The sequence below is a fragment of the Heterodontus francisci genome, chromosome 32 (assembly GCF_036365525.1).
Source record: "Heterodontus francisci isolate sHetFra1 chromosome 32, sHetFra1.hap1, whole genome shotgun sequence".
NCBI lineage: Eukaryota > Metazoa > Chordata > Chondrichthyes > Heterodontiformes > Heterodontidae > Heterodontus > Heterodontus francisci.
Window position 1 is genome coordinate 10,516,713 of NC_090402.1, and position 25,087 is coordinate 10,541,799.

At 44.5% G+C, this 25,087-nt stretch overlaps 1 protein-coding gene across 1 annotated transcript in view; it reads left to right on the plus strand.

Moving 5' to 3' along the window:
• Window positions 1-6,307, plus strand: part of qsox2 (quiescin Q6 sulfhydryl oxidase 2) — a 97,543-nt gene extending 91,236 nt beyond the window's left edge. Inside the window, exon 12 of the mRNA XM_068012213.1 lies at window positions 3,341-6,307. Coding sequence (XP_067868314.1) covers window positions 3,341-3,888 — 548 coding nt within the window. The 3' untranslated portion in view covers window positions 3,889-6,307. The remainder of the gene's footprint in view (window positions 1-3,340) is intronic.
• Window positions 6,308-25,087: the final 18,780 nt, after the last annotated feature.

A 25,087-nucleotide genomic window follows, 5' to 3' on the forward strand; every position in this document is an offset into this window, starting at 1 on the left:
CTGTGTTGTAACATTTATTTTACAATATTTTGGCCACTGTAAGCAGTGCATGACTTGCATGTCTCCGAACAATTAGTTATAAAAACACAAGGGACATCAAGTGAGAGGTTGCTGTCGCACCCGAGAGAGGTTGCATTTTGAGATCCAGCCCTTTCCACCCCTGCACCCCCCACCGCACCACTCCTTCTCTGGAGAGTTATGACACACAACCTGTCATCTGTCGACCAGTAACCAGTGAAAGGGAGAATCCCTCATTCACAGTCTACATAGTAGGAGCCAGTTGGTTTTGTTTTGCTTGTGTTGTAATGAATTGTTAACCAAGCCCAAGGCCTATACAGAACAGGCTTCAAAGAAACAGCTGGTAGAGGAGGCAGTTAAAGCTGAACAATGCATCTGTCAGACTGTATCTTTTGGGTGCTAAGTACACATAAAACTTTCAGCAGTTAGCCTTTCTCATTTTAAAAACTAGGAATGAATGGCTTTAATTTTTTCTAAATACATTGATTTTGAATTTGTGTTCATATTTAAAAAGTTCCTGTATAACTTTCACCATCACAATTATGCATAGGAATGGTATAAATAAATCAGATAAATTTCTCTTTTCTCCAATATAAAAGTATAGCCCTTGGTATATTGTCATTTGTTGCAGCCCAGATATAAATACTAAAAAGAGTACTAGGCAGTCACCTCAGCAAATAACACTCATTGCAAATAGGTTTATGAAGCTACAAGGGATGGTTTCCATTTCCTGCGATGAAAATGTATGGCATTTATGTCTTTTAAAAGTTGGATAATTTATTACTATTTGAGGGTCGTCTGCTCTACAAAGTCAGAATAATTCACACTGTTGCTGGGGTTATATGATCTGCAATGACATGCAGCTTGGCCCTGGGTCAGACATAGATTGTAGGTTAATATCATTGAGAACAAGTTCTCTTGAAGTTGAATTCTTTTCACTTGTGCTCTGCTCATGTGCCATAGCTTTCCTTCGTTCTGTGTATAGCTGTTGGGTGGAAGGCTTGTCCTTCATGCGCCTCCTGAGCTTAGCAAGGATCTGTAGTTTCGTTGGAATATTTTTAATAACCAATTTAAACAAAATAGCCCATTAGCAAAGTAGAAGAAAAAAAAATAGTCTGAGGAACATTTCAAAACTAGTCTCAAATATTTGTGATGGGGCAAAAGGACAGATTGGAATGCTGTCCACATGTCTGAACAGGAGAAGACCGTTCAGCCCTCGAGCCTGTTCTGCCATGGTTCAATATTGCCTTTTGCTGTAGAAAGTGACTTTTTATATGTTTGCCACTAGTTTTAAGTGTCGGAGCTTTTACTTTTAGTGCTGATGTCATCTGCCTAAAGTTACCAGGACGTAATATCTGGCTCTATCGAGGCATTGGAGGGAAAAAGAAGCCATTGTCTTCAGCTCCAACCACAATCTGTTATCATGCCACTGACTTCATCCCCCACCCTGACCGCTACCACCGGCTCAACTAGACTGTTTGTGACCTCTCTGACCTTTTTGCCCCTGAGCTGTGCTCCAAACCCCTTATATTCTCCATCACAGCCTGCCTATTTTACCTCTAACATCACCTGCCTCTGCCCATCTGCTGTTGAAGCCCTCATTCATGTCTCTGCCACCTCCATACTTGACTGTTCCTATGCTGTGCTGGCTGGCCTTCTACTCGCTGACTTCTGTAAACTTGAGCTCATTCAGAACTCTGCTGCCCCATCCCACCCTGTTCTGCACAAAATTCAGCTGGCTCTTCACTTCTGTCCTTACTGGTTCGTGGTTCCCTGATACCTCAAATATAAAATTCTCATCTGTGTTTGTGTTTAAATCTCAACATGGTTACCCTTCTATTTCTGTGTAGCCTCCATTAATTCCTGCAACCCCATCCTGGACTCCCCATTTGTCTGACTCCAGCTTCTTTACACCATCTTTAGCAACTATTCCTTCAACTGCCAAGACCCCATGTTCTTGAATTCTCTCTGCTCCTCCACTACATTCTCCCATTTAATACCCTCTCAAAAGGCACCTCTTTGACCAAGCATTCGGTTTCCCCACCCTGCCCCCTCCCCCAGTACCTATTGCTTTGGCTCTGTCCTTTTTTTCCTTTGCAGTGATACTTTTCTATCTTTAAAGGCAGTATTAAATTATTGAGGTGTTACCAAGAAACACACTAGTTTTATTAATTAATGTAGGTGTTTTGACATCAAAATTCATGGACTTGGAAGCTATCTGATTTAGTCAGTGTGATAATGGCTTCCATAGAAGAGTGACCATTACACATTGATGAAATTTAACTACCTTTAAAGCAAGTAATCTGGCGAGACATCCAGCAACAAATTCGCAAAATATTACCACATATATGATTTAAGAGTGTTGCAGTTCTGCATAATGGGTTGTAGGGAAGTGAAAATGTTGATTTTTCTGAGCAAGAATAAATCCCAATGTCCTATGCATACAGCAACTAATGTCCAGGTGCTCAGTCCTCCGTTGCTTAAGTGATTTTTTTCAAGGCTGCGTTTGAGCATGGGATTAGTTGAATCATCTTCACTGGTTGGGTACTATTACAACCATTCCAGCAAATTTGTGCTTCATTAAGCACCAGAAATAAATAGAAAATAGTTATGGCAAAGAAATCCATCTGTTTAACTCTGATCTTAGCTTGTAAATTTTAATGGTAGCCAGTTGAATGCTAGCTTACAGGTTAAGGGAGAAGAAAAATGCAAATGGGTGCCTATTTGTTTTTATTTATTTCTGCAAACTGACAGGATCATCATAAATACAGAAAAAAATCATAGACACCCATACCTGAGGGGTCAGTTAAATAGTTCGACAGTGAGGCCATATGTGGTGCAGAAGTAGAGACAAATGGAGGTGAATTGTAACCTTTATTTTAAAACAATGGAAAAAGATTAAAACTTCAACAGTTTGAAGGTGTGGTTGTACTGAAAGATTAATGGGAGGAAAACAGATGGATATTGGTGAATTCCAAATTAAATTTACAACAATCCCACAGCAAAATGTTAGATGCGCCCAGATCAAATGCAGATGATTTTTTATGCACCCAAGAGAATCCCATTGCTATTTGATGAACTCTTTGCTTAGTATCTTTAACATAGAGATTGTACCATGATCAGATAGTTCATCAGTGGCACAAGGAAGGTGCAAACATTTTTGATTCAATAGCTAGTATGTATATTTTAGGAGAAAAAAGCCTAAGACACTGCATACCTGAAAGACTTTCATATTTGAGCTTAATCTAAATATTCACATCCATTTCCAAAATGATCTGTGACAATATATAACTACTGTCTTTGTTTTCTTTTGGTTTCTTAGGTGCTCCTAGTGAGGATCCAATGTTCCCTAAGGTGGCATGGCCAACTCCAGACCAATGTCCCGCTTGTCATGAAGAGATCAAGGGACTCCATACCTGGAATGAGGAAGAAGTTCTAGCATTTTTGAAGTCTCGTTACAGTGTGGACAACATTTCCTATAAATATAGTGAACATGAGTTGCAAGCAGGGAAAGCAGCTCTAGAAAATAATAGAAATGAGGGTAAAAAACAAGTGCTATCTCAACTGGGGAATGGCCACAAGGAGCAAAAGGAAAACCTCCAGAATCCAAAACACAGTGCCTTGATGAAACAAGAAAAGGGTGATCTGGCTGACGACCTGAAAAGAATTTCATTTGACCAGGAAGCAGGCAGCCTGAAGAAAAAGCTTAAACAATCTGTTTCGTTTTTTGGAATAGGGTTTTCCAATGTGGACATGAGCCTTTGTGTTGTGTTGTATGCAGCATCCTGTTTTTTCCTAATGATCATGTACTTCTACTTCCAAATGAGGTCCAAAAAGTGGAAAGCCAGATATATCCGTCCTTGCGTTTAAGACCATTTTTAATTGTGTTGCAGAAGGAAAATGGCTCCATGCGTTGCAGCATAGGTAGTCCTTCTGGTGAGGATATTGGTGGGCATTTTGTTTTCCCCCAGAGCACACATTTCCCATTTTATTTTAACATTTCAACATAAAGTGTAAGGTTAGTTCTAACATGTAACTTAACTGTAACTGTTTTTCAGCAACTCCACCTCCTTTGGGCAAGACAAAAAAATGAGCAATCTGTTTGGATTGCTTGACTGCCCTTTAAGGGCATTTGCTGTCATGCCCCACCAACTCAGTACACCCCTTTTCTCCACTACACTCCTGACTGGTGGGCTATGATTCCATGGGAGCTGAGCACCCACTGGTACCTCACCTAAGCACCTATTCTTCGCACGTAATACCTGGACAATAAATGTTGGACTGCTCAACTATTGGGAGAGGTGGGTGAATGGGACTGAATCCAGCCCAATCCTGGCTGACCAAAATTGGTGGTAGGATCCCTGAATTTTTCCTCACACCTCTTTTCCCCAGTCATTTATGGCCCACCGAGTCCATGCTGGCTTCCCTCCTCCTTCAGGTCGACTAAATCAGAAAAGATAGGAACTGAATTTGGAACTTTGTTGACGTGAGTAGCTTGGCACATACGAGTCAGGGGTGGGAGGTGGACATCTAGCTCATCCCTCTGGCTCCATTATACCTTAACCCTGCATATTGAATGCCTCTAGTGTATTGCTTCCACTGTCCTGCCTGACCGATTCCAAACGTACATCATCTTGAGTAGAGAAGTCCTTCCTAATAACTGTTTCAGATTAATTTTTCACGACTCTAAATGTGTCCCTAATTCTACATTTCTAGCCCTATTTTTGAAGTGATATTCAGGTTTACCTTACTTATGCAATCGTAACCTCAATATACCAAAACAACCTTTTAAAAATTCCTTTCATTCCTCTCAAATTGAGGTGATTCTGCTCAGCCTGGCCATAAGTATAAGTTTGTACCTTCTTGACTGTGAGCTTCAACTTCACAGCTAGCCCCTTTACACCAAGGATGAATCCCCTGCTCTCTGCACCATGTTGTATATGTTGTGATCGGGCAAGAATTGAAAGCAATAATTTGTGAATGATCTGACCAGTTCATTATACAGTTCCAGTGGGGCCATTATTGTTCTAGCTATATATAATTTCAGCTTTTTTTAATAGCTTCACCTCATAGTCCAGCCATTAAAAGTACTGAATTAGTCATCACTGCCAGGTTCCTTTCTAAGTCCCTCTCTGAATCAAGCACATTCATTATATACTTATGAATTTTTTTAAACTTGTGTGGTATTTTACATGTGACAACACCACATCAACATGGACCATTCTCCAACTTTCGAGTTTTCAATCAACCTGAGATGGTGAAATATTTTGCTTATATTTTTAGAAGATGTATTTTTTCAATGATAAAATGTTACTTAAAAAAAAAACTTGCCTGAAATGGAAGTTCAGTTATTTTAACAAATAAATAGTAACTGTAACCATTGAAAGTGGAGCCTATACGAGTTGAAGCCGAGTGCTTATTGGCTTGTGAAAAAGATTTGATGCATCACTGCAGTGGCAATTTCATTGCTTTTGTACATATTTTGTATAACAAAGGTGCTCATCAGGGTAGTTATTTGTCTGCCTGTCAATTGCCTGTAAAGAATCTGTGTCAAATCAAGATTTGCCTCGTGCGACAGCTAATTACTTTTAAGCATACAGAGATATTTCTGGCGACATCAGATACTTGACTCACTGCTCATCTGGCTGACCTGTGTCCACTGACCTGGAATTATACATTCAGGCAATGTGTCCTTTCGTGTGGATTTGAAAGTGGCCCCTGTTTAATAGTGTTTCATATTTTCTAGGCTGTGGTACAAAATGAGGTTGCCCACTGTCAATTCAAACAGTCCCCTTTTTAAAACAAAAAACTTTAGGTTTGTTACAAAATATAGTTCCTGATTTTGAGAGGCCAAAATGTAAGGGTGTGTCTAATGTTACACTGGTGCAATAGTTTAGGGAGATTACTGTTTAAGTTGAGGCATATTGCCATGATGTCCCAGGGTATTTTTGGGAGGGGTGGAGGGAGAGCTCACACCGAAATCTGACTTGTGCTGCAGTCTAGCATACAACTGACTGAAATGTGTTCAAATAATTCACCAAAGGGACCTTGCTTTTGTAGTTTTTTTTTTCTAGATTTTCATTTTTGCAATGAAATGGCAAATTGTTATGACTGCAGCATGGTTTGAGACCAAATGCCAACAGGTCTACAGTCTGCTTCAGCCAGAGAATGATCCTATTTCAATTTTAAAGGTGTGTAGGGGTTAAATATTTGTCCAACTTTGAGGAAGAGACCTTGCATTTCCTTCCCCTCCCCATCCCTTTTAAAACCTAACTATATTCTTTTTTTTTTTTAAAAATCATTCTGAAGGGTCGGATAGATGTTCAGTAGAATTACCTGCAGTATTATCCAGTGAAGTATCATCCCAAACCATTCTGATGTTTCTCCAGCGATTCTGTTGTGCCACTGGAAGAAGTTTCTATTCTGTATTTTAAACAGACTGAGTGCCGTTTGTTCATTCAGAAAGCTGCCATCACTTTGGAAATGTTTCCTAAAGATCATAATTGATGTCTGGTTTAATTTATTTTTTTCATAGCTGCCTTGTCCAGTTTACTGAAGCTGTTGTACTGACTGAAAGTGTCAGTCAATGCTGTATATTTTCATTAGAAGAAAATGTAGGCAATCTTTTGTACTGAAAGAAAACTGAAGGAAACCTAATCCTATTTGAAATAAATTACTGTGCAAACAACTTGTACGTCTTTGTATTCATATAGTTACCTCCTAGCTCAGTTATTTTAAAAAGCAATGATGAACTTGTGAAATGCTTCACTCTGGTTCTTAACAAGTGGATCTTGGTTATTTTAGAGGCAATGGTTAACACTCAGACAGTTGCCCCACCTAATGAGCAATGGGAGAAGCTTAAGGCTCATTGTTGTTTCTATAGGTAAAGGGTCGTGAGCAGTAAATGCTGTTAGGAATGTGGGACTGCAGACTTGAGTAATGCTGCAACTGACTGGCCAGAGAAAACCAAGCTTTGTGCAGGCTTGTATGCATGCACAGAACCGCACTCACCTGCAGTATTCCCTTCCGCAGGTGTGCAGCTATCCAGAATGTACTGCATCGTGCAACAACAGGTCTTGCACAAGATAGAAAAGCTGGAGGAACATGTTTCACCTGGCACATTTAATACTGGTCAAATCTTATTAGCAAAGAGCCAGCAAGGCAGTTGGCTCTAACAAAAATTAAGCTGCAGCTGGTGTGAGGCTGCCACCTTAAAGTAGCTGTACACCATTTTAAATGTAATGGTAAATGGGTTATACTTAAAGAACTTGTATTTATATCGCACCTTTCACACCTCCAAGATGCTGTAAAAGGAGCTTTACTGTATATTGGGGAGTGTTTGATGACAGTAGATCAAAATATATGGGAACATTTTCAGACCTTGGTCCTGACATTCTTCATCTTTGTGACGTTTACCAAAATGAATTGCTGCTCAAAATAATGAAAAGATTAGTAAAATGATTTAAAAACTGGTCCATCTCCTATAGTTTTGCACACAGGTTGTGAAGATAAAGGATAGCCTTTAGCTGATCTTGCTAGAGTTAAAAGTGGCACATGATAGAACCATGTTGGGGGCTACCAGACTGGTCTAGTTTAAATGCTGTCTGTTACCAGGATAGGTTAAGAAAGCTGGGGCTTTTTATTTTAGGAAATGGTATGAAAGTGTTTCAATTTTAAATTTTTTTTTGAGGACTCTTGTTTTACATTTGTGGTGATTCCATCGATGCTGGACTTTGTTTTTTTTTAAGAAAAGGTCATTGGAAGGACTTGAGTCTTCTGTTTAAAAATATTTACTGGATGTGACATGTCTTCAGCTAAGTAAACAGCAGGTGCCTGCTAATTATGGGAGTTGTTTGAGAAATGTCATGACGAGATTTATGGTGGTTAAGAGTGGGTTTCATTTTTGAATACTGTTTTGAGTCAGTTGCGGTCAGCCTGCTAAAAGAGAAGATCAGTTCATCTCTTCTCCACCTCTTTGATAAACCCTGAGAATCAAGTGTAAGAAATGGAGAAACTGAAGCAGCATTTCCCCGAGAAGCTTCTGGAAGACTTCCTCTTGACAGCTGAATGAACAGCTTCTGAAAAGATCCCAGTGACCCAACTATATGTACTCTGATGCCAGACTGTATGCCATCTGGAACATAATATCTTATCCTTTTTCTTCAAGAATTAACAAGTACTTTGGTCAAGGCATCTTTAATTTTCCTTTAACCAGTTTTGTGTGTATGTGGTGGGTATTTAGAAGGGAATATATATATTTACTGTCATATTTCAACTGTTAAAGCTTTGCATCTTCATTGACTCGGTTGTTTAGCAAACAACAAAATTGTTAATTTATTATAAAGGAAACCTGGGTAGTGGATTTTATTCTGAAATAAAGACAGTATATAATTGCCGTATTAGTAACTGGGTAAACATTTAAATGTATTGTGACCTGTGCAGAAGTGGAACTGGAGAAAGACTGCACTCCTCCCACCTTGATCATAACAAAGCATTGACTGTAGGTGTCAACAAAACAGTTGAGGAAATTTGTTGGCTTTAACTTTCAATTGGTTTCTTTTTCAAAAGTGAATGATAATTAAATGAAGACCATCTCTCTCTATCTGTGCATCTCTACTTAATATACTTTGATGTTTGTACAACACAAAACTAATTGAGGTACATGCTTATTTCTCACTTTTTATAAAGTACAAAATAAATTGATATCTGTAAAGTTTTTAAAATATGTTCTTGTTTATTGAAAACAATTTGAAGTTATTGAGCAGAAAATGCTACAATCTAAAGGAAAAATACTCCACCAGTATGGATCATTGCATGTGCAGTGTACCTACTTTCCCATGATGCATTAGAAAGAGTACCTATCCAGATCAGCTCCCAACTGGGCAACAGTATCAACTTTTATTGAAGAGACAGAATCCATAAAGTGAAGGATGTGAAGATCCTTGAGAGAGTTCAGAGGAAATTTACCAGAATGTTTCTAGGGATGGAGGATTTTAGTTAAAAGGTTGGGTTGGGAAAAGCTGGGCTTGTTCTCCTTGGAGCAAAGGAGATTGAAGGGAGATATGGTAGAAGTGTACAAGATTATGACCGCCTTACAAAAGGCAGACTAGGGGAAAAACTTCCCATTAACTGATGGTACAAGGTCTAGTGGACACTGATTGAAGGTTTTGGGCAGGAGATGCAGGGGATGTGAGGAACTTTTTTACGCAGTGAGTGGTAATGACCTAGAATTCTACCTGCGAGGGTGGTGGAAGTGCAGACGATGAACAATTTCAAAAGAAATTGAATGGGCACTTGAGGGAAATAAACTTGGACCTGCGGGGATCAAGCGGGAGAGTGGGACTGACCGGATTGCTCCATGGAGAGCAGCATGGACGTTGGGCTGAATAGCCTCCTTGTGTGCCATAAATGACTATGTTTCTGACTCTACTTAATTATGTTAATTGGTTTATTTTGGACATTAGAAATTTCTGAGAAAGAAAATGGCAATAAAAACACTTTCAGAAAGCATTTTGAGTGAGTTATGGAAGCCCAGTGGCCAAACAGTGCAGTCAGTGGAGTTTACCTAGACAAATGCCATTATAAATGTGGGTACATGGAATTTAAAATGGGAAACGTTAGCATATAAAGCTTTTAACCAAAAAATGACGGGATGAAGTCAGGTTGTACAGACATGGAGTACATGCAGATGCAAGATTTTTAATAAGATATAAATTGTCATACTGGTGCCTAAACAACACATTGATATTTGCAATTAACAGTGTAAAATTGTGAATTTCAATGGTTTTGGAATGCTTTAGTTTCTGCAGTGACTTAGCAGATATGTAACTTAAAATATTTACAACTCAACTGTAAATTTAAATCTGTAATGACTTAGTCTTGGAGTAACTGTGTTGTGTGAATGGCCTACATTATCCAAATAATCAGAATTTAAAATCTAGTTGCTTGGCTGAAAGTTTAAAACTGAAAGTTTTTTTGTTATTTGTGAGATCCAAAAGGGGAATTTCTCTACCATCTGCTCAGATGTTTGCACACAGATTCTGAAATTCAAGCTGTATTTTCCACCAATATCCCCCTGCCCCCTCCTTCTACATTCACTGATTTTCCAAGGTCATAGCTGAAAAATTGATTTCATCATCTGCTGCTTCATGTAGCAGAATGAAAATAACTATCTGAATTTGTTTACAGTGCCTTTTCACATTATCTAAGCAGGGCTGGAATTCCCTCCCTAAGCCTCTTTGTCTCGCTCCCTCTCTCAACTCCTTTAAGCCGATCCTTAAAACCTACTCCCTTTCCAAGCTTTCGGTCACCAGTCCTAATATTTCCATGTGTGACTCCGTGTCAAATGTTGTTTGATAACACTCCGATGAAATGCCTTGGGCCATTTTACTGTGTTAAAGGCACTATATAATGCAAGTTGTTGTTGTATGGGCTGGAAATACTTTGAGCAGACAGATAAACTGTGAAAAATTAGTAGGAATTCACTTTTTTGAACAAAGTAGCCAATGGGATCTGCTTTCTGATACCATAGTGGCATAAACACTCACCCATGATACGTTCCCAATGTGTTTTAAGGATATGTTGCATTCACAGAGCAGCTTACATCTTCGGACCATTATCCTCTCTCTCCAAAAATACAATGAATTTGACTAATTGTCTGCTGAATGTCCACAGTCTTAATAGACTTTATTATTTCTCTTGTTTTAAAAATAAAACTTCACATTGAACTTAATTTTGTAATATCTTGGATTTTTATATAAAGATTTCCTTTTAACGAATTGGCGTTGTAAGTATGTAATACCTTGTAAAATGTTTTTTAAAGTTTGCATTTGGTACTTGTGTTTTTAAATTTGCCAATGATCATAAACCTGTGAATTTGACTAATTTTGTGGTTGGTTTTATAATTGTACTGTTGGATCCAAACTAAGACTTAAATCCAATATAGGCCTGTATATCCTGTATAGGCCAAAGGCTGGGGTATTACTGTGCTCAGTTAGAACTGGCATGAGACAGCCTCGTGAAGGAGAGCGGATCTATGGGCAGAATCGGCAGTTATTCTGCTTTATTTGTACTAAGCTGACTCAAAACCACCTTTCATCAATGTATATAACCACAGACAAAAACCTGGCTGAAAATTTCACATACTTCCCAGATTTAGCAGGCATTCAGCCTCATCATTAATAGAGCCTTCCATTCTCTGATATTTATAAACGAATTAGAACATAGAACAAAATACGACATAGAAGGAGGCCATTCAGCCCTTGGTGTCCGCGCTGGCCAAATAAGGTATCCACTCAAACTAATCCCACCTTCCAGCACCTGGTCCATAGCCCTGCAGGTTACAGCACTCTCGGTGCATGCCCAGCTCCCTGTTAAAAGAATTGAGGGTCTCTGCCACCACCACTGATCCTGGCAGTGAATTCCAGATATCCACCACCCTCAGTGAAAAGGTTTCTCCTCATGTCCCCTCTAATCCTTCTACCAATCACCTTAAATCTGTGTCGCCTGGTAACCGACCTCCTTGCCAGGGGAAACGGGTCATTTCTGTCTACTCTATCTAGGCCCCTCATAATTTTGTACACCTCAATCAAGTCACCCCTCAGCCTCCTCAATTCCAGGAAAAACAACCCCAACCTATCCAATCTTTCCACATAGCTGCAACCCTCAAGCCCTGGCAACCTTCTTGTAAATCTTGTCTGCACTCCCCAGAGCAATTATGTCCTTTCTGTAACGTGGTGACCAGATCTGTAGGGCTTTTTGCAATTTTAGGCTGGTTTGGTTTTTAGTTTCTGTAGCCTGGAGAATTTGCATGTCACCACACCAGCAACTCTTTGAAACTATCCAGTCAATAGAGGTCTGTTTTCAATCAATGCTCACCATGTGAATTATTTTACCTTTCTGCAATTCCTTGCTCATTTTTAGGTCTTATCTTTGGAATTGGCAGTGGCGAGGCAAATACAGAATCACACAGTAATCCATCAATTAGCAAACTGGTAAGAACAATTTTTCATTTAGATAGGGCTTTTCACATCCTCAAGAACATCCCAAAATATTTCACAATTAATTACTTTTTGAGTGTAGTTGCGGTTATGTTTAGACAACTTGGCAGTCAATTTATTCACACCAAAATCCCACAAAACAGCAGCCACATGAATGAAAGCTAAACCATCTTTGGTGGTGTTGGCTGGACAATCTCATCAGATTCATTAGTACCTGGGTCATCTATTTCGTTGCTGTTTGTGGGAACTTGCTGTGCGCAAATTGGCTGCTGCAGTTCCTGCATTACAACAGTGACCATATTTCAAAAGTAAGTACTTAATTGGCTGTAAAGTGTTTGAGATTGTGAAAGGCACTATATAAGCACAAGTCTTTATTTATTCCACAAAGGATTGACTTGGCTTAAAAGTCCATCAGGCATGTCATCTTGCAATATTCTTGATCCCAAAGAAACCTTTCTTATTTCTTTACTGAGAGGAACAGCCATTAGTAGGTCAATAGACAACTGACAAGTATGAGTTTGAGCCTTCGCTAGGTGGACATGGCTGCCGGGAGCGCCTTGTAACTGGGATAGTGAACAACACAAATCATTATACAATGTGTGAGTGCATTATCAGCAACCTCCCGACCACATCATGGATGCACGCTACATCCGATCAAATGGTGGTTCCACCAGTTGAAGGTGCAGAGCTTCAACATCAGCACCTTGCCTCCGCAACTCAATCATGATAGTTTGAAGTATATGAAGATGTTTTATACTTTCCTCCCAGGTAACACCTTCCAGCGGCTGTCATTCCAAGATGGAGAGTTTCCTCTTCAGCTATAGGATGGATATTTACTTTCAGCCTGATGGCATAACCAGTTCCACGACCAGTTGCTGGTTTATATCACTGAAATCCAAGATGTTCACCCCTTTCTCCCATTGGTTCATTAAGATCTCCTATCAGTGCAACATTATCCAAGGGACTTTCCTGCCCCAGTGCCAATAGATCGTTGCTGGCTGCCTGTTAAGTCTAATACTGACTCAGTGTACTGCTCTCTCATGGCCCCAGGATGCTCTGAGAGTTTAACCATCAGGACTGGTGCTGTCAGTCATTGGCATTCACCAGGTTGTAGTTTGAAGGAAAAAGGGAAAAGGTGAGAGAAAGAAAAGACAAGTCATGACTGAGCAGACCTGCGAGGAGACAGGCACCGGCGAGCGCGAGTTCCAGCAGTTTAAAAGAGGCATACTGTCACACACTCTCACAGGGATAGCGAGGGAGTTTCAGGACTGACGTCAAAGTTCAGAAAGTGACACATTACAAGGGGAGGCAGCTGATTGGCAAGTAGGAACAGGTGAGTATTTCCACCTGTTTTTACTACTTTCAATAGTCAAAGTAAAGGTAGGGACGTTAGATTGTAGTAGGTGGTATTTGGAGTAGAATAAGGTCCCTATCATAGTTAATACTCAAAATTAAAGGGAGTAACTAAGGAGCTTTATCTAAGGCTAAGTCATGGCAGGAGAGCTCAGCCCCGTGGCATGCTCCTCCTGTGCTATGTGGGAAATCAGGGACACTGGCGACCATGTGTGCAGGAAGTGTGTCCAGCTGCAGCTACCAGCTGACTGCATTGCACAGCTGGAGCTGCGGATGGACTCACTGTGGAGCATTCGCGATGCTGAGGATCTCCTGGATGCCACATCAGTGGGAGAGCCATACTGACAGGGGATTCAATCGTAAGGGGAACAGACAGGCATTTCTGTGGCTGCAAACGGGACTCCAGGATAGTATGTAGCCTCCCTGGTGCTAGGGTCAAGGATGTCTTGGAGTGGCTGCAGGACATTCTGAAGGGAGAGGGTGAACAGTCAGAGGTCGTGGTACACATTGGTACCAACGACATAAGTAGAAAGAGGGATGAGGTCCTGCAACAAGGATTTAGGGAGCTAGGTAGCAGATTAAAAAGCAGGACCTCAAAGGTTGTAATCTCTGGATTACTCCCGGTGCCGCATGCTAGTGAGTATAGGAATAGGAGGATAGAGCAGATGAATGCATGGCTGAGGAGGTGGTGCAGGAGGGAAGTCTTTACTTTCCTGGATCACTGGGTCTGTTTCTGGCAAAGGTGGGACCTGTACAAGTTGGACAGGTTGCACCTGAACCGGAATCGGACCAACATCCTTGCTGGGAAGTTTGCTAGTACTGTTGGGGGCGGGGGGTGGGGGATACAGAGTGGAGTTACAGTAGGGGGTAATGCACAGTCAAATATAGAAGAGAAAATGAGTCAGTCTGGAAGACAGAGCAAATATAGACCTGTTAAGGCACAAGTGAAAAATGCAATGCTGGACTGCATCTATTTTAATGCAAGGAGTCTTACCAGTAAGGCAGATGAATTGAGGGCATTGATTAGCATATGACATTATTATATTATTGCTATCACAGAGACATGGTTGAGGGAGGGGCAGGACTGGCAGCACAATATTCCAGGGTATAGAATCTTCAGGCATGACAGGGCAGGGGGTAAAAGAGGAGGTGGCATTGCACTGTTGATCAAGGAGCCACTTACTGCAGTAAGGAGGGATGATATCTTAGAAGGTTCCTCAAATAAGGCCATATGGGTAGAACTTAAAAACAAAAAGGGGGCAATCACTTGGCTGCCAAACAGTCAGGGAGAGATAGAGGAGCAGATATGTAGGCAAATCTCAGAGAGTTGTAAAAATAATAGGGTAATAAGAGTAGGGGATTTCAACTTCCCCAGTATCAATTGGGATAGTCTTACTGCAAAAGGCTTAAAGGGGGCAAAATTCTTAAAATGCATACAGGACAGCTTTTTGAGCCAGTACGTAGAAAGTCCTGCAAGAGAAGGGGCAGTTCTGAACCTAATCCCAGGGAATGAAACCGGACAAGTGGTAGAAGTGTCAGTGGGGGAACATTTCGGGGATAGTGACCATAACTCTGTAAGATTTAAGGTAGTTATGGAAAAGGACAAAGATGGACCAAAAATAAAGGTACTGAATTGGGGAAAGGCCGATTTTAAGATGATAAAACAGGATCTGGCCAAAGTGGACTGGAAGCAGCTACTTGTAGGAAAGTCTACATCAAACTAATGGGAGTCATTCAAAGAGGAAATAGTGAGAGTTCAGAGCTAACATGGACCCATTAAGGTGAAGGGTAGGACTAACAAGTCCAGGGAACCCTGGATGTCAAGGGATATAGAGGATTGGATCAGTTAAAAAAAAAGGAGGCTTATGGCAGATTCAGAGTGCTGAAAACAGTGGAGGCACTAGAGGAGTATAGAAAGTGTAGGGGGTACTTACAAAAGTAATTAGGAGAGCGAAGAGGGGACATGAAAAAACACTGGCAGGCAAGATAAAGGAAAATCCTAAGGCGTTTTATAAGTATCTTAAGGGCAAGAGGATAACCAGGGAAAGAGTAGGGCCCATTAGGGACCAAAATGGCAATCTGTGTGTGGAGCCGGAGGACATAGGTGAGGTTTTAAATGATTACTTTTCATCGGTGCTCCCTATGGAGAAGGACGATGTAGGTGTAGAGATCAGGGAGGAGTATTGTGAATACTTGAACATAGTAGCATTGAAAGGGGGGAGGTATTAGCTGTTTTCGCAAGCTTAAAAGTGGATAAAACCCCAGGCCCAGATGAGATGCATCCCAGGCTGTTATGTGAGGCAAGGGAGGAGATTGCAGGGCCTCTGACACAAATTTTCAAAGCCTCTCTGGCAACAGGAGAGGTACCAGAGGACTGGAGGACAGCGAATGTGGTACCATTATTTAAGAAGGGCAGCAGGGATAAATCAGGTAATTACAGGCCGGTGAGTCTAACATCAGTGGTAGGGAAAATATTGGGAAAAATTCTGAGGGACAGGATTAATCTCCGCTTGGAGAGGCAGGGATTAATCAGGGATAGTCAGCATGGCTTTGTCAGGGGGAGATTGTGTCTGACTAGCTTGATTGAATTTTTTGAGGTGGTGACGAAATGTATAGATGAGGGTAAAGCAGTTGATGTAGTCTATATGGACTTCAGTAAGGCTTTGGATAAGGTCCCACATGGGAGATTGGTTAAGAAGGTAAGAGCCCATGGGATCCAGGGCAATTTGGCAAATTGGATCCAAAATTGGCTTAGTGGCAGGAGGCAGAGGGTAATGGCTGAGGGTTGATTTTGCGAGTGGAAGCCTGTAACCAGTGGTGTAATGCAGGGATCGGTGCTGGGACCCTTGCTGTTTGTAGTGTACATTAATGATTTAGATGTGAATGTAGGAGGTATGATCAGTAAGTTTGCAGATGACAAGAAAATTGGTGGTGTTGTAAGTAGTGAGGAGGAAAGCCTTAGATTACAGGACTATATTGATGGGCTGGTAAGATGGGCGGAGCTGTGGCAAATGGAATTTAATCCTGAGAAGTGTGAGGTGATGCATTTTTGGAGAACTAACAAGGCAAGGGAATATACAATGGATGGTAGGACCCTAGGAAGTACAGAGGGTCAGAGGGACCTTGGTGTATATGTCCATAGATCACTGAAGGCAGCAGCACAGGTAGATAAGATAGTTAGGAAGACATATGGGATACCTGCCTTTATTATCCGAGGCATAGAATATAAGAGCAGGGAGGTTATGATGGAGCTGTATAAAATGCTAGGTAGGTCACAGCTGGAGTACTGTGTACAGTTCTGGGCACCACACTATAGGAAGGATGTGATTGCACTGGAGAGGGTGCAGAGGAGATTCACCAGGATGTTGTCTGGGCTGAAGCATTTCAGCTATGAAGAGAGAGTGAAAAGGCTGGGGTTGTTTTCCTTAGAGCAGAGAAGGCTGAGGGGGGACATGATTGAGGTATAAAAAATTATGAGGGGCATTGATAGGATAGGTAGGATAGGGCAGCACAGTGGCGCAGTGGTTAGCACCGCAGCCTCACAGCTCCAGCGACCCGGGTTCAATTCTGGGTGCTGCCTGTGCGGAGTTTGCAAGTTCTCCCTGTGACCGCGTGGGTTTTCGCCAGGTGCTCCGGTTTCCTCCCACAGCCAAAGACTTGCAGGTGACAGGTAAATTGGCCATTGTAAATTGCCCCTACTGTAGGTAGGTGGTAGGGAATATGGGATTACTGTAGGGTTAGTATAAACGGGTGGTTGTTGGTCGGCACAGACTCGGTGGGCCGAAGGGCCTGTTTCAGTGCTGTATCTCTAAATCTAAAAAAAAATCATCCAGAGGGTGGTTGGAATCTGGAACACACTGCCTGAAGAGATGGTAGAGGCAGGAACCCTCACAATATTTAAGAAGTATTTAGATGAGCACTTGAAACGCCATAGTATACAAGGATACGGGCCAAGTGCTGGAAAATGGGATTAGAACAGTTAAGTGCTTGATGGCCGGCACAGACACGATGGGCTGAAGGGCCGGTTTCTGTACTGTATAACTCCATGACTCAACATCTGTATCCCATCCCTCAACCCATGCGTACACACAGTCACATATTCACACACACAGACACACTCACATTAACACACAAAAGCAGATAGACACTGAAACGCAGACACAGATACACAATTATACACAGACACACATATTCACATGCACACACACACTCACTCTTACACACAGGCATACACTCACGAACACACACACCCGCTTACACATGTAACTAAACAAAGCCGGTTTTCCAGACGTGTAATACGCTCTCATGAATATTCGACCGTTGAGTAGAAAGTGGGCCGGGCTTCCAGTCAATGAGTGAGCAAAGTGAAGTCAAAGATGCTCTTGGACTAAAGTGCCACATATGTCAGCATCCTCAACCGACAACCGTCCACTTTCCAAAGGGAGCCAGCTCTTTAGCCGCCTCGTCCACCTCTTCATCTCATACTGAACCATTCTGCAAACTGCCGCCTACTTCCTGTCCATTATTTCCAATTTATCAAAGGCTTCCACAGCGCGGGTGATTAATACAAACCGGTGGCCCAGCACACACAGCCACCGAACACAGTAATGCACCGAGAACAGGCGCAAGATGCAATTATATTTTAAAGGGATCTGGTGTACCAGATTATATAGGATCTGGATTTTATTGCACATTTTGTTCGATTCAAACCTTAAATCAGTATTAAAATTCTACATTTTAAATGCCTACGGTTTGCAGGTTTTCTAGTTTGACAGGAGGAGTCTGGCAGTCTATCTGTTTAATAAGAATGGAAAAATACCTGGACACGACACAGGAGTTTCTCACTGTCAGTGTCCCTTGGAACTGGGAGAGACTGAAATTGTGTGAGAGTCCAGACATATGTGTCCCTCCTGCAATCTTGTAACTGGGTTTTGTGCGCTGTCTAAGTATTAACGTGTAATCTTCTCTCAGTGTCTGGTAAACGGATTAAACTGAATGAATATACACGCCGTAACAAGTGCGATTATCGGAGGAAACCATTTTACCATTTACTTTCTACCATGAGAAGCGGGAGCTGTCCCGTGTTTTTAACTTGGCCACTGGGAGCTCAGCAGCGGTTTAAAGGGACGGAGCCACATTGGGACTGACTTTGTAGTTGAACAATTCATAGTTGCTGCTGCTGGTGGTGTAAATAAATGTGGTCAGGCTGCAGTCATTAAACAACGACTCCACGCCGTCAGATCCAACTAAGTGAAGGTTATTCTTGGGAGGTTATTCTTAACAAAGGAAGATTAGAGAGAGCCAGTTGATACTCTATTAAAGAAAACAAAGAAAACTGATTTAAAACAAAGAGCGAAAATGTCCTCCCACCATCTCGTTGTCTTTTTTAGCACAAAACTTACAAATTTATTCTAAAGGTTTCAATCATCTTGAACGCAGGGTCTCGCACACCTTCCGTTACGTATATATATTTTTTCTATACAATGAATGTTTTAGGATAAAGACAGACCTGGCAAGTAAAGGGAAATCTGAAAATGTCTTTTCCCGGTTGACGGTATTCTCTGCAGTGCTGTTCTGCATGCATTTGACCGGGTGCTTATTATACCGTGTTTAGATTGCATTGATGTTCTTTGACTAGTAATTTTACTGTATAGAGTCAACTAGGTCCGGTTTTACTTAACCAGCTACCACCAAGTAACCTAGAAAAACACAACCTTCCCCCACTCCCCGGATTCTTTTAACATTCCGGATAATTTTAATCAACCGTTCCATTACTAGGATTGTTTACTAATAAATTTGCAAATCTTTATGAATAACCTGAAAATATATAGTTTTCTTTTTAAGGACGGAGAGTCTTCTATTTCAATCCCAGTTGTCTGCCCTTGGTTCTCGATGTCTATCCACTATGAAGCAGCTCCGTCATTAACTACAGCGAAGAATCTCTGGGTTCTTTAGTTACAACTACATTTCTGGCCCCTCAATATCGCTCACGCTTTCCTTTTAATGTTTGGATTTCGCCAGTTTTATTTTTCTGGGCTCTAACATACCTTTAAGATTTAAAAAAAAATCTTGAAAATAAATCATGTCAAACATATCCGGAATAATTCACCCCCTAGGAGGCTTGGGTCACATCGACTCTCCCGATATTTAGGGGGAGAGAGTGGGATCCTTATAATAAACGATCTTTATCACACCATTCGTTTCTAACATGTTTTGTCTGTAACTGTTAATACTTTACAGGTAAATTACTCATTCCCGATGGTCTAACGGGAGCAATTAGTCATTACTCGAGGTTTCATTGATAATCTTGAAGTCCATCGTTGGCGATTATGCTTCCAATGCTTTCAGTGATTGTTCTCTAATTTTAAAGAGCTCTCCAATTGATAATTGTACTAAACTATTGACACCTGTTTCACCCAACCATTCTAACCAACTGCTTAACACTTATTCAGCATGAAGTGAGTGTCATGCACTCCAGTGAATGGGTTATTATTTCCTCTCTCTTTTTGGGCACTTCGTCTGATGGACGGTACAAGACTCCATATTCCTCCATCAATTCTTCAGGAGCGGATCCCACAAGCCGCTTTCAACTAAGTCGAGCTCAGCCGTGACTTTTCATGGTGTAATTTTTTTTTAAAGAGGTCCATTTTCAACCAGACCAAAAAAAAAAACCACAAGTTTCCTCCCTGGTGCAGTCGGTATAATAAGGATCAGGGAGATGTAGATTCACGTACTAATCTGTACGGAGAATTGATAATAAGTCATATCGATTTTCGTTTACTTCAATTCATGTCATCTAAGGGTTAGTGCTCCCGGGTGATGGTCTGACTGCCTAGTACACGTTAAACAGACCATCACTGTGCACACATGATGTATTACAAGCATTCAAAATCCAGTACAAACACTAGCACAATTTTAACAGGGCTTTTTACAGCCCCATTCTAATTATCTTTAAATACTTCATTAACAAATATTATTGTGAGTGGCCACGTGAATAGTTTGTATTAATATTTGAATATATGCAATGAAATTTGTGCCGTACAGCGACTATATAATAAGGCTCGCATTGTGTTCAGTGAAACTACTGCAGTGAACAGACTTACATTTGCACTCGGACAGTAAGCATCTCTTCATGGTGTCGGTCAATTCAAGCTTGTAAAATCAATTCCCTTTTCACAAGTGTGTCGAGTGGGTAAAAGTTCAAGTCAGAGCTTCTGGGTTTGGCTGAGGGGTTCGTGTGATATATATTATATAGATTGAATGTGATAGTTTCGAGCACGGTGCCTCCTTCTATGTTCAGCTGTTGGTGCTTCTGTAAATGTTAAAGGAGATGTAAAACTAATGAGCAAGCCCCAAAATGTGGGTGTGTATGTGTGTGAGTGTGCGGGGGGGGGGGGAATGTGTGTGAGTGTGTGTATGGGGAGGGGTTATGTGTGTGAATGTGTGTGAGTGTGTGTGTGGGGGGGGTAAGTGTGTGTGTGTGTGTGTGGGGGGGGTATGTGTGTGGTGGGGGGGGTATGTGTGTGAGTGTGTGTGTGGGGGGGGGGTATGTGTGTGTTGGGGGGGGATGTGTGTGAGTGTGTGTGTGTGTGGGGGGGATGTGTGTGAGAGTGTGTATGGGGAGGGGTTGTGTGGGGGGGATGTGTGTGTGTGTGTATGGGGAGGGGTTATGTGTGTGAATGTGTGTGTGTGTGTGTGTGGGGGGGGTATGTGTGTGTGTGTGTGTGTGGGGGGGGTATGTGTGTGTGTGTGTGTGTGTGGGGGGGGTATGTGTGTGTGTGTGTGGGGGGGGGTATGTGTGAGAGTGTGTATGGGGAGGGGTTGTGTGGGGGGGATGTGTGTGTGTGTGTATGGGGAGGGGTTATGTGTGTGAATGTGTGTGTGTGTGTGTGTGGGGGGGTATGTGTGTCTTGGGGGGGGATGTGTGTGAGTGTGTGTGTGTGTGGGGGGGATGTGTGTGAGAGTGTGTATGGGGAGGGGTTGTGTGGGGGGGATGTGTGTGAGTGTGTGTATGGGGAGGGGTTATGTGTGTGAATGTGTGTGAGTGTGTGTGTGGGGGGGGGGGTATGTGTGCGAGTGTGTGTGTTGGGGGGGATGTGTGTGAGTGTGTGTATGGGGAGGGGTTATGTGTGTGAATGTGTGTGAGTGTGTGTATGGGGAGGGGTTATGTGTGTGAATGTGTGTGAGTGTGTGTATGGGGAGGGGTTATGTGTGTGAATGTGTGTGAGTGTGTGTGTGGGGGGGGGTATGTGTGTGAGTGTGTGTGTCGGGGGGGGGTATGTGTGTGAGTGTGTGTGTCGGGGGGGGGTATGTGTGTGAGTGTGTGTGTCGGGGGGGGGGTATGTGTGTGAGTGTGTGTGTTGGGGGGGGTATGTGTGTGAGTGTGTGTGTTGGGGGGGGGTATGTGTGTGAGTGTGTGTGTTGGGGGGGGTATGTGTGTGAGTGTGTGTGTTGGGGGGGGGTATGTGTGTGAGTGTGTGTGTTGGGGGGGGTATGTGTGTGAGTGTGTGTGTTGGGGGGGGTATGTGTGTGAGTGTGTGTGCTGGGGGGGGGGTATGTGTGTGAGTGTGTGTGTTGGGGGGGGTATGTGTGTGAGTGTGTGTGTTGGGGGGGGTATGTGTGTGAGTGTGTGTGTTGGGGGGGGTATGTGTGTGAGTGTGTGTGTTGGGGGGGGTATGTGTGTGAGTGTGTGTGTTGGGGGGGGTATGTGTGTGAGTGTGTGTGTTGGGGGGGGTATGTGTGTGAGTGTGTGTGTTGGGGGGGATGTGTGTGAGTGTGAGTGTGTGTGGGGGGGGGGGTATGTGTGAGTGTGTGTGGGGGGGGGATGTGTGTGAGTGTGTGTGTTGGGGGGGGATGTGTGTGAGTGTGTGAGTGTGTGTGTTGGGGGGGTATGTGTGGGGGGGTATGTGTGAGTGTGTGTGTGTGTGTGGGGGGGGATGTGTGTGAGTGTGTGTGTGTGTGGGGGGGGATGTGTGTGTGTGTGTGTGTGGGGGGGTATGTGTGTGAGTGTGTGTGTGTGGGGGGGGATGTGTGTGAGTGTGTGTGTGGGGGGGGGATGTTTGTGAGTGTGTGTGTGGGGGGGGATGTGTGTGTGTGTGTGGGGGGGGGGATGTGTGAGTATGTGTGTGAGTGTGTGTGTGGGGGGGGGATGTGTGTGTGTGGGGGGGGGATGTGTGTGTGTGTGAGTGGGGGGGGATGTGTGTGTGTGTGTGTGGGGGGGATGTGTGTGAGTGTGTGTGTGGGGGGGGGATGTGTGTGTGTGGGGGGGGGATGTGTGTGTGTGGGGGGGGGATGTGTGTGTGAGTGGGGGGGGATGTGTGTGTGTGTGAGTGGGGGGGGATGTGTGTGTGTGTGAGTGGGGGGGGATGTGTGTGTGTGTGTGGGGGGGATGTGTGTGAGTGTGTGTGTGTGGGGGATGTGTGTGAGTGTGTGTGTGGGGGGGGATGTGTGTGTGGGGGGGGGATGTGTGTGTGGGGGGGGGGGATGTGTGTGTGTGGGGGGGGGATGTGTGTGTGGGGGGGGGATGTGTGTGTGGGGGGGGGGATGTGTGTGTGGGGGGGGGATGTGTGTGTGGGGGGGGGGATGTGTGTGTGGGGGGGGGGATGTGTGTGTGGGGGTGGGGGGATGTGTGTGTGGGGGTGGGGGGATGTGTGTGTGGGGGTGGGGGATGTGTGTGTGGGGGTGGGGGGATGTGTGTGTGGGGGGGGATGTGTGTGTGGGGGGGGATGTGTGTGTGGGGGGGTGGGATGTGTGTGGGGGGGGTGGGATGTGTGTGGGGGGGGGATGTGTGTGTGTGGGGGGGGGATGTGTGTGTGGGGGGGGGGATGTGTGTGTGGGGGGGGGGATGTGTGTGTGGGGGGGGGATGTGTGTGTGGGGGGGGGATGTGTGTGTGGGGGGGGGGATGTGTGTGTGGGGGGGGGGATGTGTGTGTGGGGGGGGGGATGTGTGTGTGGGGGGGGGGATGTGTGTGTGGGGGGGGGATGTGTGTGTGGGGGGGGATGTGTTTGTGTGGGGGGGGGATGTGTTTGTGTGGGGGGGGATGTGTGTGTGTGGGGGGGGATGTGTGTGTGTGGGGGGGATGTGTGTGAGTGTGTGTGTGGGGGGGGATGTGTGTGAGTGTGTGTGTGGGGGGGATGTTTGTGAGTGTGTGTGTGGGGGGGGGGATGTGTGTGAGTGTGTGTGTGGGGGGGATGTGTGTGAGTGTGTGTGTGGGGGGGGGATGTGTGTGAGTGTGTGTGTGGGGGGGATGTGTGTGAGTGTGTGTGTGAGTGGGGGGGGATGTGTGTGTGTGTGTGTGTGTGTGTGGGGGGGATGTGTGTGTGTGTGAGTGGGGGGGGATGTGTGTGAGTGTGTGTGTGAGTGGGGGGGATGTGTGTGTTTGTGTGAGTGTGTGTGTGTGGGGGGGTATGTGTGTGTGTGTGTGTGTGGGGGGGTATGTGTGTGTTTGTGTGAGTGTGTGTGTGGGGGGGTATGTGTGTGTTTGTGTGAGTGTGTGTGTGGGGGGGTATGTGTGTGTGTGTGTGTGGGGGGGTATGTGTGTGAGTGTGTGTGTGGGGGGGATGTGTGTGAGTGTGTGTGTGGGGGGGGATGTGTGTGAGTGTGTGTGTGGGGGGGTATGTGTGTGTGTGTGTGTGTGGGGGGGTATGTGTGTGTTTGTGTGAGTGTGTGTGTGGGGGGGTATGTGTGTGTTTGTGTGAGTGTGTGTGTGGGGGGGTATGTGTGTGTGTGTGTGTGGGGGGGGGTATGTGTGTGTTTGTGTGAGTGTGTGTGTGTGGGGGGGGGGTATGTGTGTGTGTGTGTGGGGGGGTATGTGTGTGTTTGTGTGAGTGTGTGTGTGTGGGGGGGTATGTGTGTGTGTGTGTGTGTGGGGGGGGGATGTGTGTGAGTGTGAGTGTGTGTGTGGGGGGGGGATGTGTGTGTGTGGGGGGGGATGTGTGTGTGTGGGGGGGGATGTGTGTGTGTGGGGGGGTATGTGTGTGTGTGGGGGGGTATGTGTGTGTGTGGGGGGGTATGTGTGTGAGTGTGTGTGTGTGTGGGGGGGGATGTGTGTGTGTGTGGGGGGATGTGTGTGTGTGGGGGGGATGTGTGTGTGTGGGGGGGGATGTGTGTGTGTGGGGGGGGGGATGTGTGTGTGGGGGGGGGATGTGTTTGTGTGGGGGGGGGATGTGTGTGTGTGGGGGGGGGATGTGTGTGTGTGGGGGGGGATGTGTGTGTGTGGGGGGGTATGTGTGTGTGTGGGGGGGGATGTGTGTGTGTGGGGGGGGATGTGTGTGTGTGGGGGGGGGATGTGTGTGTGTGGGGGGGGGATGTGTGTGTGTGGGGGGGGATGTGTGTGTGTGGGGGGGTATGTGTGTGTGTGGGGGGGGATGTGTGTGTGTGGGGGGGTATGTGTGTGTGTGGGGGGGGGATGTGTGTGTGTGGGGGGGGGATGTGTGTGTGTGGGGGGGGGATGTGTGTGTGTGGGGGGGGGATGTGTGTGTGTGGGGGGGGGATGTGTGTGTGTGGGGGGGGATGTGTGTGTGTGGGGGGGGGATGTGTGTGTGTGGGGGGGGGATGTGTGTGTGTGTGTGTGGGGGGGGATGTGTGTGTGTGTGTGTGGGGGGGGGTATGTGTGTGTGTGTGTGTGGGGGGGATGTTTGTGTGTGTGTGAGTGTGTGTGTGTGTGGGGGGGGGGTATGTGTGTGAGTGTGAGTGTGTGTGTGTGTGGGGGGGGGGT